The sequence below is a fragment of the Heterodontus francisci genome, chromosome 16 (genome assembly GCF_036365525.1).
Source record: "Heterodontus francisci isolate sHetFra1 chromosome 16, sHetFra1.hap1, whole genome shotgun sequence".
Taxonomy (NCBI): domain Eukaryota; kingdom Metazoa; phylum Chordata; class Chondrichthyes; order Heterodontiformes; family Heterodontidae; genus Heterodontus; species Heterodontus francisci.
Window position 1 is genome coordinate 60,330,554 of NC_090386.1, and position 20,884 is coordinate 60,351,437.

At 42.6% G+C, this 20,884-nt stretch overlaps 1 protein-coding gene across 6 annotated transcripts in view; it reads left to right on the plus strand.

The window, feature by feature from the left end:
- The window catches only part of jph2 (junctophilin 2), a 135,553-nt gene that overhangs the window by 39,773 nt on the left and 74,896 nt on the right, over window positions 1-20,884 (plus strand). Inside the window, exon 4 of one of the 6 annotated variants that reach the window (XR_010976563.1) lies at window positions 2,681-2,741. The exons of 4 other annotated variants lie outside the window; for them this stretch is intronic. Coding sequence is in view for 1 of the 2 variants with exons in the window: in XM_068048251.1 (XP_067904352.1) it covers window positions 2,681-3,005 (325 nt within the window). In the remaining variant the exon portion in view is untranslated. Of the gene's footprint in view, window positions 1-2,680; window positions 5,213-20,884 lie in introns of those variants that run through there. One more of the 6 variants, XM_068048251.1, reaches the window with a different exon arrangement.

A 20,884-nucleotide genomic window follows, 5' to 3' on the forward strand; every position in this document is an offset into this window, starting at 1 on the left:
AAGTAGGATTCCTCCTTCCCCCAATATTTCCCATGCAGCAAGCTTATGTTTCACATGGGAATACCTGGCTAAAACACATCCTCTAAACATATTTAACTTTTTCCTAATTAGTCTCAGATTTTAATTTGAATTACATGGAAGTGGAAACAAAAGACATATTATAACAATTAGACATCTGTGCAATAATCATTTTAGTGACTGTCGTGACTCCTTTTTTGCACAAATCAGTAGCCTGACAAATTAAGGCGGATCAAAAACTGTGGCACGAATTTCCATTCCAGGGTCGGGAACCCAATGCCTGGAACATTTCCGTGTCCCGACCCCGCACCACGTCAGTGTTGCAATGCAGTTTTCAAAGTGTCAGCCACTAATTGGCCAGGAGCCAAGTTCAGTGCCCAATTTGGAGGGGTCTGTCGCGAGTGGAAGGTGGGAGCTAAGCACGGGGATAATTTTTTAGGCAAACGGCAGCCATGACTGGGATTGATGTTGTCTTTGGAAATGAATGAGCAGGGGGACAGCCATCCTTGGCGGCCCCACATTTTTTTTTGATGGCTCCCATCAGGCCCTGATGGAGCTTGTGGTGGACAGGAGAGCTGTATTCTTCCCTCCATCTGGAAGAAGAGCTCGAGTGAACCAGACCAAGCAGGCATGACTAGAGGTGGCCATGGATGCCAGCAACCTCACATTTTTCTCGAGTCCAAACACACTCTCTTCACAAAATAAAACCCTACAGGTCTAGTGATGGTACCACTGCATGAGTAAGTGAGTTTAAATCTCCTCTTTTATACAACTTATTCCACACTGCAGTTATGAGCACTAATGTCTCCCCGCTGTGTTCCCGTCAGCTCTGTTCAAACGTGTCCCAGACTTTTCTGATATGCTGCGGGAATGGGTGAGAGACCATAGGTAGGTGAGGACTTGGAAAATCTATCATTCTATACTACTGCTATCTATGTTTCTTGGCCAGAAGCAGCAGATCAAATCCCACAGACCTTGTGATCCAAACACAATACTAGCTTCTGTTTCCCTCATGAAATAGTCTGCTAGGCAATCACCTTTTGAGGCAACTTTTTTTTCTATGATATACTGGCAACCTACTTCGACACTTTCTTTTGTGGAAAATGGGTCTTAGGCAAATATCAGTAGCATCAGTTGTGTTCTAGGCCCAACCATCTTCAGCTGCTTCATCAATGACCTTCCTTCAATCATAAGTTCAGAAGTGGGGATGTTCGCTGATTGTGCAGTGTTCAGCACCGTTCGTGACTCCTCAGATTCTGAAGCAGTCCATGTAGAAATGCAGCAAGACTTGGACAATATCCAGGCTTGGGCTGATAAGTGGCAAGTAACATTCACGCCACACAAGTGCCAGGCAATGACCATCTCCAACAAGCGAGAATCTAACCATCTCCCCTTGACATTCAATGGCATTACCATCGCTGAATCCCCTACTATCAACATCCTAGGGGCTACCATTGACCAGAAACTGAACTGGAGTAGCCATATAAATACCGTGGTTACAAGAACAGGTCAGGGGCTCGGAATCCTGAGGCGAGTAACTCACCACCTGACACCCCAAAGCCTGTCCACCATCTACAAGGCACAAGTCAGGAGTGTGATGGAATACTGTCCACTTGCCTGGATGGGTGCAGCTCCAACAACACTCAAGAAGCTCGACACCATCCAGGACAAAGCAGTCAGCTTGATTGGCACCCCATCTACAAATATTCACTCCCTCCACCACTGACGCACAGTGGCAGCAGTGTGTACCATCTGCATGATGCACTGCAACAATGCACCAAGGCTCCTTGGACAGCACCTTCCAAACCCGCGACCTCCACCACCTAGAAGGACAAGGGCAGCAAATGCATGGGAACACCACCACCTGCAAGTTCCCCTCCAAGTCTCACACCATCCTGACTTGGAACTATATTGCTGTTCCTTCACTGTCACTGGGTCAAAATCCTGGAACTCCCTTCCTAACAGCACTGTGGGTGTACCTATCCCAAATGGACTGCAGCGGTTCAAGAAGGCAGCTCAGGGGCAATAAATGCTGGCCTAGCCAGCGACGCCCACATCCCATGAATGAATTTTTAAAAAAATGCTCCGTGCAGTTGATATGTAATGATTTATTTTATTTAGAGATACAGCACTGTAACAGGCCCTTCGGCCCACCGAGTCTGTGCCGACCATCAACCACCCATTTATACTAATCCCATATTCCTACCCATTTATACTAATCCTACACTAATCCCATATTCCTACCACATCCCCACCTTCCCTATATTCCCCTACCACCTACCTATACTAGGGGCAATTTATAATGGCCAATTAACCTATCAACCTGCAAGTCTTTGGCATGTGGGAGGAAACCGGAGCACCCGGAGGAAACCCACGCAGACACAGGGAGAACTTGCAAACTCCGCACAGGCAGTACCCAGAATCGAACCCGGGTCCCTGGAGCTGTGAGGCTGCAGTGCTAACCACTGCGCCACTGTGCCGCCACGGCAATTAGGTTGATTTTTATACTGAATGTTTATCAAATGAATTACAGTTCATTACTAGAAAATAACATAGCTGGTATATATAATTTAATTGAATGAAATGTTTCTTATTGTTCTGTCATGTAAGAATACATTGAACTTGCACAGATTTCTCCAATTTATTTTTTTATAAAAAAAAGATTAGCAGTGAAGAGCTTGAAGCTGGCTGCAGCTCACCAACCTCAGACCAGTGAAACTGTTGATGGATCAATGGTACTCAATCGCAACTCAGTCCTTGATGCGAGTGAACTTGACCACACCCCAGCCCGACATGAGATCGAAAAGGCCATCCGACAGCTAAAAAAACAAGGTCGCCAGTGTAGACGGGATTCCCGCCGAAACTCTAACATATGGTGCAGAGGCACTCTTGACACAAATACATGGTCTCATCTCCCTCATCTGGCCCTGGAAAATGGGATTAGAATAGATAGGTGCTTGATGGCCAGCACAGACACGATGGGCTGAAGGGCCTGTTTCTGTGCTGTATGACTCTATGGAAGGAATAGAGCATGCCAGAGGATCTCCGAGACACCGTAATTGTGACCATCTTCAAAAAAGGCGACAAGACTGACTGTGGTAACTACAGAGGGGTATCCCTGCTGTCCGCCACAGGGAAGGTCATCCTAAAAGTCCTTCTCAACCGCCTCCTCCCCGTGGCTGAGGAGCTGCTACTGGAATCGCAATGTGGATTCTGTCCATCAAGAGGCACAGTGGACATGATCTTCACAGCAAGACAACTCCAAGAAAAATGTAGGGAGCAACTGCAACCTTTATACATGGCCTTCCTTGACCTCACAAAGGCCTTTGACTCTATAACTGGGAGGGATTATGGAACATCCTCCTCAAATTTGGCTGCCCGGAGAAATTCATCACCATCTTCGGCCTGCTGCACAATGACATGTAAGCTGTAATCCTTGCCAATGGATCTGCCACTGACCTAATCTGAGTGCAAACTGGGGTCAAGCAAGGCTGTGTCATCGCACCAATGCTCTTTTCCATCTTCCTCACTGCAACACTCCACCTCATCTCCTTGAAACTCTCTGCCAGAGTAGATCTACTTTACGGGACGAACGGCAAACTATTTAACCTATGTCACCTCCAGTCCAGAACCAAGGCCACTCCAACCTCTGTCATCAAGCTGCATTACGCTGACAATACTTGCGTATGCGCACACTCAAAGGCCGAGCTTCAAACCCTCATTGATGCATTCATGGAACCATATGAAAGAATGGGCCTTAAGCTAAACATCCGGAAGATAAAAGTCCTCTCACAGCCTGCTCTCACAACACAACACTGCCCCCCGACTATCAAGATCCACAGTGAACTACTGGACAATGTTGATCACTTCCCATACCTGGGAGCCTCTTCTCAGCAAGGGCAGACATCGATGATGAAACTCAGCATCGCCTCCAGTGTGCCAGCACAGCCTTCGGTCATCTGAGGAAACGATTGTTTGGTGGCAAAGACCTCAAACCTGGCACCAACCTCATGGTCTACAGGGCCACAGTGTTACCTGCCCTCCTGTATGCGTTGGAAACATGGACACAGTACAACAGACATCTCAAAGCTCTGGACAGATATCACTAGCGGTGCCTCCGCAAGATCCTGCAAATTCAGTTGCAAGACAGGCGCTCCAATATCAGTGTCCTCTCTCAGGCCAACATCCCCAGTATTGAGACTCTGGTCATGGCTAGTTAGTTACATTGTGCAGGCCACATTGTCTGCATGCCAGACACAAGACTCCTAAAACAAGCTTTCTACTCCAAGCTCCGTCATGGTAAGAGGCTGCCAGGAGGGCAGAGGAAACGCTACAAGGATGGCCTTAAAGCCTCCCTGAAAAAATGTGACATCTCCACCAATTCGTGGGAATCTCTTGTCCGAGACTGCCAAAAATGGAGAAGAAGCATCCGCGGCAGTGCCAGTCAGTTTGAACAATGTCGACTTGCCCAGGCAGCGACCAAGTGTAAACAGTGGAAGGAGCGTTTGGAATTTCGAGCATTCCATTCGCTCGCCTCACCGAACACCACCTACCCCACCTGTGGCAGAGTGTGCAGATCCAAAATTGGACTGTTCAGTCACCTAAGGACCCAAAACCCTGGAGCGGTAGAAAGTCATCCTCGTTCCTGAGGAACTGCCTAAGAAGAAGACTGAAAGTGTGACTAGTCACATGGATTAGTAGATAGATTCCAATACTGGTAAATTCCCTCTGCTGTCATGTCCAGAAAGCTTTTTGTACAACAGATTTTGTATTTAAATGACAGGAAGTGTACTTTTCATACGCTGATGGATCACTGTTTATTGCTGCATGCTGTTTTGCCTTTGTATTGGTCCTGTAACTTTAACTTTAAATTGAGCCCTGTAGGGAGAACAGTGAGTGAAAGAGAGAAAAATGTCAGATTGGATAAAAACGAGATGCATAGAAAGTATCTTCATGTGGTTTGGCCTCTTAAATGGATGACAGCATCGAGAGATTAGATATTGTGACTTTAGGCAGAAGAGTGAAAGTTTGGAGAGACAGGACTAGATTTAAGGAAATGCAGACAATTCATATTCAGGTAGTACTAAAGTTGCCCATGTTTGTAATGCCGTGCACTCTGCAAATGTTTTACTAGAAGGTCATGAGGGATAAGACCAAATAAAGACAAGAAGCAGACTAAGTGCAGCATTTATTCTCTGTGACAAATCAGTCAGCCTGATAAATTTTAAGATTCCAAGAGTTTAATGGTCTTGCAAGATATTGTATGCACAGTTTAAGCATAAATCTTTCATGTTTTAGATAAACAGAATGTGAAAATCAGAGATTATTTCAGTTGTCTAACTTATTATTTAAAACAATGTTATCGTTGCCAACATGTCAGTGCTACCCATTGAACTGAAAACAGTGGGTTTGATTAAATGCCAAGTATGTTTGGCAAGTTTTAACTTTTTTTTTTGGTTAATTTGACTTATTTTTGCATCAAACTGTAGAAAAAAAAACAAGCTTTGAAAATGTTTTTTAAGTAAAATAAATGCTAAGCTGGGGAATAGTTTGACTAACACAAATAACATATTCTACAGGACTTGCTTCAGCCCTTTCAAACCACAGTTCATCTGCCCATTAAATTCTGTAATTGCCATTGAACGCCCAATGCACATACGTGCTCTATACAGCTGGAAATGAGAATCTCTTTGGGCCAGTCAAGCAGGGTGAAAATGACGCACATGATTCCCAGAGTCAGCAGTGAGCCCTTACTAAATAAGGCAATGTACAAGCTGGTTTATCATTGCTGAAAGAGAATGTAACAGCTGATCGTCGACGTCTGCTCCTATTCCCGATTAGTACTTGGATCTACACAGAGGCATCTCCTCACTGTAGATGTAGTGATGAGATTGGTGAACGCGTCAAGCTGCAAATCATTCAAAAGCTAGAGCTAAAATCTAACAATTCATTTTATTGATCCTGTTTGAGCTTTTGCCCATTATTAAAACAAAGCAGCGTTCCACATTTCTTAGTCAAATTAGCACAGCAACATTTTTTTTGAATTAAATCATACAATTTTTTAATATATATATATGAACTCTATGCATTTGTACAAGATGCTGTAAAGAAATATGGGCCTTATTTTTGTCTTACTGCTGCCTTGTTTTTAGGCATTAAATAGGGTGTTAATTGTACCAACATGGAAACCTCCAGCAGTAAGTCACACTGAATTATCCCTGGAGGTCCACCTGTTCCAATTTTCTAGTAGCCTTTGACTTAGGCAGCCAAAGCTTCCATTGTAAACAGCAACGGCCTTATTAATATATGAAAAATCAGGATCAAGTGATGTTGTCCGGACACTGTTTTTGCCTCTGTCCACATTGCTACCATTAGTTTCTCAACTTGCCCACAAGCCATGGCTGGTACAGGTCAGGATTTGGCCATTTCCAGCAGCATTTCAAAGGAAACTTGGGAGCAGTTGGGGGAATCTGGAAGTAGGTTTGGCCCTAATGTTTTCAGCAGTCATAGTTCCTGTCTTCCCTCTTAATCTCCCCTCTTTCTGGAAGTGTGCTGTGGAGTTGCTGAGGAAGCTCTGGTTGTATACTTATCCAGGGAGGGTAGGCAGAATAGTATGGGCATTTCTTGCCATGGATGCAGATTGATTGGCATATGTTGAAAAGACATAACTTTCAAGGTTGTTTTAATGGAACAATATAAAGTTTACATTTAGAATTTTGCCCAGACTTTCTCAAGTGGTGATCTGGTGTTATTTAAAAAGGCATATGATTCCAAAAAGGAAACACTTAGAAACCAAAACATGCTGAATAACTTAAAATACATAATTTCCATATGGAAAGATTTAGACTGTTTAGAAAACTCCAAAAATTAAAGAATTTGTATCATAACACAGTGCAACATTCAGAAAATTTTATTTCCCATTCACTTTGGAAACTCCAAGGCTTATTTCATAAATATCTTAACATTACTGACCGTAGATGCAGTAACCTAAAACATCCTAAAGTTTGACTTCTCTTAGAATTAACAGCACATTTGAATAGCAAGAATACAAATATACAGCATCAAAATAGCAGTTGTGTTAGGCCTAATTTCGTGGGGGTGGGCTAGCCCAGCTGACAAAAATGGTCTCTGCTCATGAATTGGTAGATTCAAATAATGTTAATGTAGGAACAAATAAACAATGATAATGTAATTTCATGAGCCCATAATTGATGCTGGTGCGGCATCAGGTTTAACTGTGGACGTTAGTAGAAGTTTTTACAAGTAACAAAGCCTGCTGGATTACACATGATTTTTTGTTAATTTGCGGATCAAAATGCGAGCTCTGTCTCCCACACAGCAGATAGTGAAAAAGGAGGAATGCTAATGCCCAAGAGCAGCTGAGAAGTGCAACTAGTTGAGCACCTGATACAACTCAGTGCTGAAAATCTTGCTGCGGGGAGTCAGAAAGAAGCGGCATGCAATTATTGAAGCTGGCCACGCCCTGCCCCAGAAACAGCAGATGCATCAGACATGGGCGGAACCTACTGAAAACAAGCAACATAATTCTGCCACCAGAGTGTCGCTTGAGCCTGACTTGCATGCATTGCTTCACAATGCACAGCCCAAAAGGGTCTAGAGCCATCGGAATTCCAGCAAACTGTCAGTGAAACATGCAGCCAGCTAGCACACATCCCTTCCGTACAGAATCACTTAGGTGGTAGGTAACACATGCTGGAAGACAAACACAAGCAGGTTACTCAAACTGCTGACATTCACACCCTACACAGTAGAGGATCTAAGACTCTCTCTTGCATTTGGTTTGAACCATGTGCTGAAAATATGTTTGTCACTGTTTACAACATTTAAGGAACTCAGCATAAAATGGCAATGGATGATATTTCAAGAATGACAAAGAATTACAATATGTAGTCCAAGCATGACCTCCCTGTCCTCTGCCTTACATCCTCCAGCAAAACCTGCACAACTATTTAACTATACCGTGAGGCTATGTACCTTCCTGCAGATCTGCCAGTTATTTTTAAATTGAGTTAACGTTTCAGGTCAGTGACCCTTCTTCAGAACTGGCAAATATTAGAAATGTGAAAGGTTATAAGCAAGTAAAGTGGGGATGGGGCAAGAGATAACAAAGGAGAAAGTGTAGATAGGACAACGTCACAGAATAGCTGACAAACGTTAACTCTGCTTCTCTCTCCACAGATGCTGCCAGACCTGCTGAGTATTTCCAACATTTCTTGTTTTTATTTCAGATTTCCACCGTCCACAGTATTTTGCTTTTATTTTAAAATTGAAAATGCTGTGTTCCCAGTCTATTTTTTGAGCGTTTAGCACTTTAAACTGTTGCAGGTCTTTAATCTTGCAGCAGTGTACTATTTTTCATCTCCCCACCCCCTCCCCCAACACCCACTGCCGCCACCTCCTGAAGGTCAGACGAAGATAAGACAAGTGTCCGATTCACTATTGGCCATTTTGCGTTGTCATTGAAGTTAAATGTCACTCCCCTCAACCTATAATTGTTCGAAGATTATATAAAAATGAATTACAGTTTAGTATTCTGACATTGCCTATTCAGGCATTGCTTTGTTTCTGAACTTGGAATATTTTCAATGCAGTATTTTTACACTGAAAAGGGACACTTTTCTAATTTCATTGATACTTGTAGTGCTACCTTTTAACAAATTTTGCTGGTGCATGCAAATGAAAAATACAGTTGATGTTGATGGTTATTTGCTTGAGAAAGAAATTCAAATTACCAGTAATATTTAAGCACTGTAAAGAAAATCTCGCAAACTAATTTTTGCATAATTTCAATTCCGGGCAATAAAACCGTAGTTGAGCTTGTGTAATTGCTGTTGTCTTTGTTGGATGACTAGTCTAAGAAAAACTTAGTCCCTGTGAACCTATGAATGGATTCCCATGCCATTAGTGACACCATTTAAGTACTGTGTGGATGCAAAGATATTGCTTTTTATTTTGGTTCTCATAGACAAAAACATACAGAAAAATTAGATTCACCATTGATCTATCAATTAAGAATTTGCTGTCCAGTTGGTTAGCTAGTTTATCTAGCTGAGACCCCAAGATGATTCTAGATTTAATTTCTGATTTGTGCTAAATTGGCTGATCTCAGCTAAGTGATGATAGAGGTGTTCCAAAGTGGCCTTAGCACCCTGATGGGAAAATTGCCTGAGGTTTCCTCTCCTCGCTTAATCGCCGTTCAATGCCAAAAGTTCACAAGTGTAGGTATCCGTTAAGGCCAGAATTAGGTTTAGATGTGATACTCCCCATGGTAAAATAAGCTGCTCACGTTCAGTGTCAAGACTCATACATGAATTAAGGCTGTGTAGGAAAGGTACTGCCCCACCCCATGGAACCATTTCCCAGAAGGAGTTGATAGGGCCTAAATTATTAGTGCCCCAAACTGGATGTGATTACGCCAGCATGCCGGAGCAAAGAAGGTTGAGGACAGAAGTAAACTCGTCCCTTTGGGTGCCCTGATGCAATTCGCTTGTTGGGGTCTAACGAATTTTGTCCCGCTTCAAGACCCAGTAGTAAGTATGACAGGGTGGGGGGAGAGATGGGCCAGTGACGGTCCGCAGTTGTTTTGTGGAACTAGGAGGAGCGCTCCTGTTTCTTCCGACTCCTCAAAAACTGTAAATATTCCATGTTTTTGGATCTCTTTTCATGGCCCTATCGAGGAGCACTGGCTTAGCTGTTTAGGACCCAGAAATGCTAGTCGGATCTTGTGCATTGTAAACTCTAACTTAGGCAAACAAATTTAGGAGTCTGGATCTAAAATGAGTTCAGGAACCTCGTTTCAATATTGAGATGAGGCCTGCGCTTATTTCAGATGGCTGCCAGGACTACCAGTACAAAAAAAGAAAAGCCCAACCAATTTAGCAGCTGCCTGACTTTCCATGCAAATTGGGCACGGGCCTCTGCATTGCTAACTTGGTTTTCTTTGCTCTTATTTTAGACCTATAAAATGGTGGAATGTTTTATTTAGATCCCAGTGTTTTCAAAAGAGATGGGGAGAGCTGAAATGTATGGATTGTGTTGGGGGGGGTGGGCGATGGTGGGGTAGGGGGAATTAAAAAGTACCTGCTATGAGTTAACATTCATACTTCAGTATTACTGAACAATCCCAATCTCTTCAGTTGTGGCCCCGAGTTCAAAATTTTTATTCTTGCTATATGTGCATCCATCATGGAATGGTTCCAGGAATATTTGTTCCAGCTAAAACTAGTTTTTGTAATTTATCTACCTCCCTCAACATGACAGTGGGTTTTGGCAGTGTCTTCACTTGAGGAAATACAGGGCTTTTTATGTTGCTTTGATTTTTGCTTCCAAGTTGAGAGTGGTTTCAATGTTACCTTATTCAGATTCAGCAGTAGCATTGCCTTACCCAAAGATAGATCCAGAAAAGGTAAGAAAGCTGTTGATCAGCAGAGTGCTGGAAATTTAAGACCTTTTAATTGTTCCATTGGGATATATCGTTTACTTGCTGATCTAAGTGGGCACATTTATTTATGAACGCGTGTAAAGTTACAATATTTGTACAATTTGCAGAGTAATCATAAGTAATTCTTTGTGGAATTAGAACATAGCTGTTCCATGCTATGTGTTGGAAAAAATAAACTAAATTGCACTTCATATTATGTCATTGAGATCAAATCTTTATGATTATTCATGTGGAGGATATGTAGTCAATGTATGATCGCAAGGAAACGTGTTAGCCAGCATAAAACTTTATTAATAGAAATCCACAAATGCACATTAGGTTTGAACACATGTAGTTTCACCTTGGGTTCCTAACTAGCAATTTGAGTCCACATTCTGTCTGCTACCTGTAAAGGCCCCGCATGGAACGCAATTAAACAATATCAACACAATTCATAGTGGGCAGAGATCTGCAGTACAAAACTGACCACTATTTGGGACTGATTTGCAATCTCACCTATAGACACCTCAAGGATGCAGAGGAGACAAAAAAATCACCAATAAAATATATATTTAAAAAGAACAAAGGAATGAAGGGTTAAATTTGCAGAGCTATGACCATTAAGGGAAACGTTTTGCTAATAGGATTTGCTATAGATACTATCACAAATCTTTTTTGATTTCTCATTCTAACAAAATCTTCCAGAAGCTTCTTTTTTGAAATGGGAGACTATGGTTTGGTTTGAGTTACTGTGTGGCCTCATGACTGAGTGGGCAGGATTATCCACCAGCTCTCCAACCTCCACTGCCGGATCTGTGGCTTTGGACAGGCATAGCCAAATGAAATATTAGTGATGAAGGGTGTCATCTGATGTATTTTCTGTTGTTAGTGGCTCTATCAATGTTGCTGTAATTACCTCAATTGCTTCGTTGGCATCCATTGTTGATGAGGCAGCAGTGGGAGTGTTGAAAATTCAAAAGGTGGCAGAGCCTAATGCATGCATTTTATCTCACAATTCTGTTTCTAACATATCCCCTTTTTATACTTCTATGCAAGAGAAAACAAAACATAATGAGAGGCATTGAACAGAGACAGGAGGGGTTGGGTGGGTCATCAAAGTGGTAACCCTTGACTGCTTAGGGCCGATTAATGATAGGGAACAAACAATGAACAGAGGTTGTTCGGGCTCCTACTCCTGTAAAATTGTACAGAGGCCTGAGTTGTGGAATGTCTGGGCATTCAGCACTTTACAATGAGGGCCCGCAGCTGGAGTGCCAGAGCAGTACCCCAGTGCACAATGGCAGTGTTGCCACACCTAAGCCTTTCTGCAGAGAAGTCCTCATTGACTGAGGATGTAAGCTTGGGCAAAGTTAACATTGCCAATAATTTGACTGGGCTTTACAAGCCATGCTCTTTAATCTACAGCGGTGTCCCTTGTCTGCATTCACCTTGTTAAGAATCAGACTCAGCTCATCCATAATTCAATAATTCTACCCACCGGTCCTTTCTCATAAAGATCTTTAAACTGTGTTGAACAATAGGTAGTAGCAGTGGAATGGCAGGAGCTGGAATTCAAGGCAGTGAAGCTTTCTGTTATGGCGACAGCTCACTAGAATGACTACAGATGTTTTTCTGAGCATACAGGTCCAGGCAGCCAGTACATCAATCCCAGTGGTGTCTAGAGTTGTAGGATTATTTATTACCACTGTACAAGGTGTTGGACTATGTTCATCCCTAAGTGCAGACATTGACACCCAGCAATTAACTCACTTCCTCCTCATAATGGGAAGACTTAGGAGGAGCATGTAGTTAGGAAGTAGAAGAGGCACGCAATATGTTGTCACTAAAGGAGCACCAGCGCAAAACATGTTGAGCATCTGCACCAGACACTGTCAGCGTGAGTGAGAGGTTGGGTTGACTGATTGATTCTTGATTAAGTCCTGACAGCTCTTTTGATAGGAGCCCATTAAGGACATTGGGCAGGAAGCGTAAGAGTTTCAGTGCCTTGATGTGCAGCTGGACCCAATGAACGTGATGTTTCATTTAGTACATTTGGAGAGGAATGCTCTGCATTGGAGGTTTAATCTTGCTGACTAAGCTGTTCATTGCATAGACTGATCTTCTGTCTTGTTGCCAGGCTCATCAAATTCCTTTGGTTGCTGCTACCTTTTTCCACAATGCCTATGCCAATTTATAGAGAAAAATTGTGGAATATACAGTAATCTTGGAAACCTGTACTGTAACACTCTCCTGATCTGCACAGGTATTTGAAACATTGATGCTCAATGCACATAAAGGGGACCCAGTAGATGTAGTATATTTGGATTTCCAAAAGGCATTTGATAAAGTGCCACATAAAAGTTACTACACAAGATAGGAGCTTATGGTGTTGGGGGTGATATATAGCATGGATAGAGGACTGGCTAACTAACAGGAAACAGAGTCGGGATAAATGGGTAATTTTCAAGATGGCAAACTGTAACTAGTGGAGTGTCACAGTACAACCTAAATTAATGACTTGGATGAAGGGACCGACTGTATTGTAGCCAGATTTGCTGACGATATGAAGATAGGTAGGAAAGCAAGTTGTGAGGAGGATACAAAGAGTCTGCAAAGGGATATAGATAGGTTAGGTGAGTGGGCAAAAATTTGGCAGATGGCGAATAATGGGGAAAAATGTGAGGTTCTCCACTTGGGCAGGAAGCATAGAAAAGCAAAATATTATTTAAATGGAGAGAGACTACAGAATGCTCGGTAGAGAGGGATCTGGGTATCCTACATGAATCACAAAAAGTCAGCATGCAGGTACAGCAAGTAATTAGGAAGGCAAATGGAATGTTGGCCTTTATTGCAAGGGGGATGGAGTATAAAAGTAGGGAAACCTTGCTACAATTGTACAGGACATTAGTGAGACCACACCTAGAGTATTGTGTACAGTTTTGGTCACCTTATTTAAGGAGGGACATACTTTCATTGGAAGCAGGTGAGAGAATGTTCACTAGGCTGATTGCTGGGATGCATAAAGTTTTTCCTCATACCGCTGTTGCTTTTTTGCCAATTACCTTAAATCTGTGCCCTCTTGTTCTTGATCCTTCCACCAGTGGGAACCATTTTTCTCTACCTACTCTGTGTTGACCCCCTCATGATTTCGAACACCTCTATCAAATCTCCTCTCAACCTTCTCTAAGGAAAACAGCCCCAACATCTCCAATGCATCAACGTAACTGAAGTTCCACATCCCTGGAACCATTCTCGTGAATCTTTTCTGCACTCTCTCTAATGCCTTCACATCTTTCCTAAAGTGTGGCAGCCAGAACTGGACACAATACTACAGTTGATGCCAAACCAGTGTTTTATACAAGTTTAACATAACTTCCTTGCCTTTGTACTCTTATGCCCCTATTAACAAAGCCTAGGACTCTGTATGCTTCAACCTGGTCCTGCCGCCTTCAATGACTTATGCGCATATACACCCAAGTCCCTCTGCTCCTGCACCCCCTTTAGAATTTTACCCTTTATTTTATATTGTCTCACTGTGTTCTTCCTTCCAAAATGGATCACTTCACACTTCTCTGCATTAAATTTCATCTGCCAGTTGTCTGTCCACTCCACCAACTTGTCTATGTCCTTTTGAAGTTCTGCAAGGTCCACCTCACAGTTCACAATGTTTCCAAGTTTTGTAACATCTGCAAATTTTGAAATTGTGCCTTGTAAACCAAGGTCTAGGTCATTAATATATATCAGGAAGAGCAAGGGTCCTAACACTGACCCTCGGGGAACTCGACTACATACCTTTCTCCAGTCCAATAAACATCCATTTAGCAATACTCTGCTTCATGTCAGTCAGCCAATTTCATATCCATGTTGCTACAGTTCCTTTTATTCCATGAGCTATAACTTTGCTCACAAGTCTGTTCTGCAGTATTTTATCAAATGCTATTTGGAAGTCCACGTACACCACATCAACAGCATTACCCTGATCAACCTTCTGTGTTATTTCATCAAGCAAGTTAGTGAAAAACTATTTACCCTTCACAAATCCGTGCTGGCTTTCCCTAATTTTTCTTCCCTAATTAACCCGCATTTGCCCCTGCTTTAATTTTCACTTCGATTCCTGCAAAGATACAATAAAAGGTAAATCAATGCTTGTCACTTGAACGTGTTCCTTGTCTCCATCTTTCCCTTCGTTCACCAGTTTCTCCTTGAGGAACAGCATATTCCAGCTCTACATTTCGGCACCTCTATCTATCTCAGGCTGTGAGCGACTCTGTGGGCGATAAAATGTGAAAAGGTATGTTACATCCCCTCCCATTTGTTCTTATTTTCTCCACCTTTTAAGTCTCTTCACCATTCAGTGACTGAAATAATTGGTAGGCGATCTGCTCGCAGGCCTTGGCCAGTGTTCTTGAAGAAGCTGGCAGGGAGCATATAAAGGCAATGCAGATCCACTGGAAGTGCATTTCAGCTTTGGGAGGTAGTGGAGCAGCTGCCCGATTATAAACCCCACCTGGTTTTCTTTTCCATTGCCTTAGCCCAACTCGCTCTCCTAGTTTTTCCTCAGTCTAGTCCCATTTCATGCATTTGCCTGCCCCAGTAGCTCAGCTGAGATTTGAAGCTCAATTTTTTGAAAAGCAGAGAAGAGAGGCTGCATTTTACCACTCTGTGGTAGGTTACTGCTTTATTACTCAGCTGCTTCAGTGTGTTTTGCTCTTCTCGGCAGATGGGCTTGAATTAACCTTAATGTGTAAATTGCAGCTTTGAAACTGTTCAAAAATATATTTAGGGTGTTAATAAACATTTAACAAGAACCAGTTTCTTATAGATTGTATTTATGCTACACTTCTTAGCCTACTGCTGGGAGTCTCGCACCTTCAGGCTTTAATACACTCAACAATCTTTTGAGTTATAAAGGATCATTTTCTGACTTTGCACGCCCAGCTGGGAGCCTCACCCACCAAGAGTATATATGTGCAAGTTGGAATTTTCAAGATGCACTGACTGGGTGATGCTTTGTACTGGAAGCACAATGTTGAAAAGTTTCTTCACTATGCTACTTTTCTGTTGATGCATACCCACTTTGCATCAATGAAAAGTGGCAGCATAAATGCAACCTTCATCTCTACTTGCATCACAAAAGCCGTTTTTATTATATGTAAGGTTGGAAAAAGCTTTTCTGACCTGCTTCAGCTTTATGATTCCATTATGCCTTTCCTTTCAAAAAGATTAACAGTGAACAGATTAAATTGTTATTTTCTATCCCTATCTTTATACTTTGATACTGACTTTTTTGTAATGTTAGAAAGGAGTAAAATTTGATGGGACAGTTACACTTTATGTAGCAGTATCAAAAACAGTATTATTTTGAGAATGTTGTAAGGGTTAAGGCAGAGTACACCTGTTTGTCTTGATTTTTGGTGGTGTTGATTGTAAGTTGTATATTAACAGTTTTGTGCATAGCAAGGCAATTCGATCTTTAAAGATGATACTGACGTTTGTGGATTTATTGTGCTTAATGCTTGGAAACTTTGTATAAATAATACTTTAACAATGAAATACAGAAAAGAGCAGCCTTGTGAATAACTAACATGTAAAGTGGAAGGCATTGTTATGAGTCTTCTGTACATGTTCTGTTTTATCTTCATCAATAAATCTGTATCTATCACAGGACAGAGTGAGAATCATGGAACCTGTGATTTTAATTCTTCTCTGGTTCCATCTTATTTTCCTTGGATAGGTCTAACATAGGTTGCACACGAAGGGTACACTAACTCTTAACCTGGAATGGTGCATTTAGATCCATTAGAATTATTACATTCAATCCATGGATACAATGTTTTTTAATATTAGAAAGCCCAGGTGTATGCTACAAATTGAAAGCATTCTACTAGCAAAATCCCATTAGCAAATTCAGCATTCAAGAAGATGACTGATTTTCTTGGTGGCCTCATAAACAGTGGCAGACTCCACATTTATGGAAGATTAGTAGGGAAAGCTGCATGTTTTTGGTTTCATGTCTACAGTATAACAGACACATAAAATGTATAATAAAAACAAGAAATGCTGGAACCACCAAGCAGGTTTGGCAGCATCTGTGGGAAGAGAAGCAGAGTTAACGTTTCAGGTCAGTGACCCTTCTTCGGAACTGACAAATATTAAAAATGTCAAAGGTTATAAGCAAGTGAGGTGGGGGTGGGGCAAGAGATAACAAAGGAGAAGGTGCAGATTGGACAAGGCCACATAGCTGACCAAAAGGTTATGGAGCAAAGGCAAACAATACGTTAATGGTGTGTTGAAAGACAAAGCATTAGTACAGAAAAGGTGTTAACGGACTGAATATTGAACAGCAGCAAGTGCAAACATGAAAATAAACAGTGGGTAAGCAAACTGAACAAACTAAGATGAAATGAAATAAATGCAAAAAAAAAGGTTGTAAAAAATGTAGAAAAAAGAAAAAAAAAGAATAAACAACTAAAAATGAAAGTAAAATGGGGGACTGTCATGCTCTGAAATTATTGAACTCCGTGTTCAGTCCGGCAGGCTGTAGTGTGCCTAATCGGTAGATCAGATGCTGTTCCTCGAGCTTGCGTTGATGTTCACTGGAACACTGCAGCAATCCCAGGACAGAGATCAGAGCAGGGGGGAGTGTTGAAATGGCAAGCAACCGGAAGCTCAGGGTCCCGCTTGCGGACTGAGCAGAGGTGTTCCGCAAAACGGTCACCCAGTCTACGCATGGTCTCCCCAATGTAGAGAAGACCACATTGTGAGCAGCGAATACAGTATACGACATTGAAAGAAGTACAAGTAAATCGCTGCTTCACCTGAAAGGAGTGTTTGGGGCCTGGGATAGTGAGGAGAGAGGAGGTAAATGGGCAGGTATTACACCTCCTGCGATTGCAGGGGAAGGTGCCATGGGACGGGGATGAGGTGGTGGGGGTAATGGAGGTGGACCAGGGTGTCGCGGAGGGAACGATCCCTTCGGAATGCTGACAGGGGAAGGGAGGGGAAGATGCGTTTGGTAGTGGCATCACGCTGGAGGTGGCGGAAATGGGAGGGAGGGGAAGGGTTGAGGGCAGAGGTACGGGAAATGGGCTGGACACGGTTGAGGGCCCTGTCAACCACAGTGGGGGGGGATCCTCGGTTGAGGAAAAAGGAGGTCATACCAGAAGCACCATCATGGAAGGTAGCATCATTAGAGCAAATGCGTCGAAGATGGAGAAACTGGGAGAATGGAATGGAGTCCTTACAGGAGGTAGGGTGTGAAGAAGTGTAGTCCAGGTAGCTGTGGGAGTCGGTGGGCTTATAATGAATATTAGTAGACAACCTATCCCCAGAGTTGGAGATAGAGAAGTCGAGGAAGGGAAGTGTCGGAGATGGACCATGTAAAGGTTTCAGAAGGGTGGAAATTAGAAGCAAAGTTGATAAAGTTTTCCAGTTCGGGGCGGGAGCAGGAAATGGCACCGATACAGTCATCAATGTACCGGAAAAAGAGTTGGGGAAGGGGTCCTGAGTAGGACTGGAACAAAGAATGCTCGACGTATCCCACAAAAAGACAGGCATAACTAGGACCCATGCAGATACCCATAGCGACACCTTTTACTTGAAGGAAGTGCGTGGAGTTGAAGGAGAAGTTGTTCAATGTGAGAACAAGTTCAGCCAGGCGGAGGAGGGTGGTGGTACATAAAATGTATAATTCTACAGAAAAATGTGACTTAGCAGGATAAGTGTGTAGTGATCTTCGCTTCGAGTACAGAGCTATGCTTGAAGCAAGCACAGGTCAGAGAATTGGTGCTACAGTGCTGCAACCCTCTCACTGAATTGTTCCCTCTTCGAGTCCAGCTCATTGGTGAAATTGCTGAATTTACCTTCATGATACAGCAAGTCAGAGATGTGCATCGCATTTGAAAATTGCAAAACAGGCAAACATAATAGTCTAGTTTAGTTTAGTTTAGTTTAGTTTAGAGATACAGCACTGAAACAGGCCCTTCAGCCCACCGAGTCTGTGCCGACCATCAACCACCCATTTATACTAATCCTACACTAATCCCATATTCCTATCACATCCCCACCTGTCCCTATATATTTCCCTACCACCTACCTATACTAGGGGCAATTTATAATGGCCAATTAACCTATCAACCTGCAAGTCTTTGGCATGTGGGAGGAAACCGGAGCACCCGGAGGAAACCCACGCAGACACAGGGAGAACTTGCAAACTCCGCACAGGCAGTACCCAGAATCGAACCCGGGTCCCTGGAGCTGTGAGGCTGCGGTGCTAACCACTGCGCCACTGTGCCGTCTGTGTTAGACAATCCTGACTAATATGATTTTACTGTTTTGTTATTTTTTAATCCACCTCCAGGCGCATACCCATTGTCTCTCGAGACAAGGAGGCCAAAGAAAGGAAAGAAAGAAATACATTTCTCATTGTTGTGAGAGACAATGGTCCTGATAATTACCAGAGATGGGGAGGGAGAGTAAACCCCAAAATCTCGGGGATGCTGTTTGGCAGGACTTAATTATCAATCTTTTATTCCATTACCTGGCCAGCAGTTGGCCAGGTTTACAGATTGGCTGGCTGCCTCTTGGGGTCAGTCACTGGCAATCGGCAAAGATTGCAGGACACAAAGTGTGGGGTTAGTTGGACAATTGAGAGGGTGGAAAAGATCAGAAAAGGTTTGGTGGGGGTATGCGGGCCGACATTCGGCAAATCGCTGGGCAGGCAGCTGGAGCTCGGCTTGGGGGGTTGGCCAATCACGACAGTGAGGAGAGTATGCAGTAGGCATAAGATTTGCTTGGTGAGCATGACTGTTTATCCTGGAGCACAAGAAGTGCTCTTAAAAAAAAAAACACTAACTTCTGAAGCCATCTGCTCGCATCTCCATTTCGCTACCGAGTTTCCTGAGCACTGGGAAATCCACAAAGCATCTGCTAAATTTAAATCAGACTGCCAATTGCACTGTGGGACCCTGATTATAATGAAGTGTCTCACCTCTTCAAGACAGGACATAGGCACGCCTCATAACCTGCTACCGTGATAATGGCAGCAGGTGCATAGGTGGTGCGTTGTGGTTGCATTTGCGATATATTTTTAATCCCCTCTCTTGCCTATCATTGGGGAAGTGGGGTGCACTGTGGGAGGGTAAATATCGATCCCAGTCATTTTGAGGTACTCCTGCCAAATATTTCTTAAGAGTGATTTGAATTGTTGTTAGCTTGTCTTTATTGAAATTGCATCCTGTGTCGATTTCTCCCATAAATTTTGACTTCTTAACTCTTGAGTCTAGGAGTTAAGACTTCAGAATTTATGGGCGAGATAATGGATGCAATTTTGCAACAATTTATTTCTCGAATTAAGGCTGGCAAAAAAAATAAGTGAGCAAATGCTTACAGAACAAATACAAAGTCATTAGAAATTTCTATTGGTGCTAGCTTAGATCTGCATAATAATCAAATGCTGATCTATTGAGTTTTCCCATGATCTTCCAAACTGCTAGGAAAACTGGGACTGCTGTTTCCACGAACACTGTTGCTGCTAGAATTGCTGTGACAATGTCTGGAAAACCACTTGTCCATTCTGTCATCAGTAGAAAACACGAGGCTGGCAAAAGTCCTGTTACATGTTTTAATTATAAATTCTGCACACTCCACCAATGTACTGTGGTTACCACAGGAGCTAAATTAATTTGTGTAATTCTCAGCAGTGCTTTAATTTCATGATATTGAACTTCATATCACCGAAAATGCTGTAGAGACTCCCCAGCAGCATGTGGACATAAATAGAAACAGGTCAGAACCAGTGATAATATTAATACGCAATTTCCTGAATAGCAACCTCATTGGATTGCAATGCTGAAAATCACAGTGCAATTACACGCTCTGGCTGGTGGGATTGTTGGCTGCCATCATGATTCAAGTGAGCAGGGATGAAGAAGTTTGATGCTGTGTTGCAATTTTAATGTGTAAGCTTTGATTTATGTACACACAAGCGCCCACCATTTCTGCTCAGAATGGAGTCATGCTCTGCACACTGCACCCATTTGAAGTGGGCAAAAGAAGAAGGTCTGTATGCAGAGGAGCTCTTAAAGGAGCAGAATCCTGTTACACTAATATTTCAGTATTTTTTCAATTGCCTTTTACTCTTTGTAATAATTTTCCTTTTTTAATTTAATGTAACATCAGAACTTGATGGGAATATCTATGTAGAAACAAAAACAGTTTAATAGTTGTGCAAAATCACTGGACCAACTACTGCATTTGCAAGCTAGAAGAGTCCAATACTGCTTAGCAGGACAGTTTTAAAAATTACGCTGTGAATTGCTTTTAAAGTTCCTCAGTCAGTATCTCATGATTGAAGTGGTACAAAATGAAAGAAAGCATGATGGGTAGAGCAGCAGGCACTAGAGACAGCCCACCCCTACCTTTATG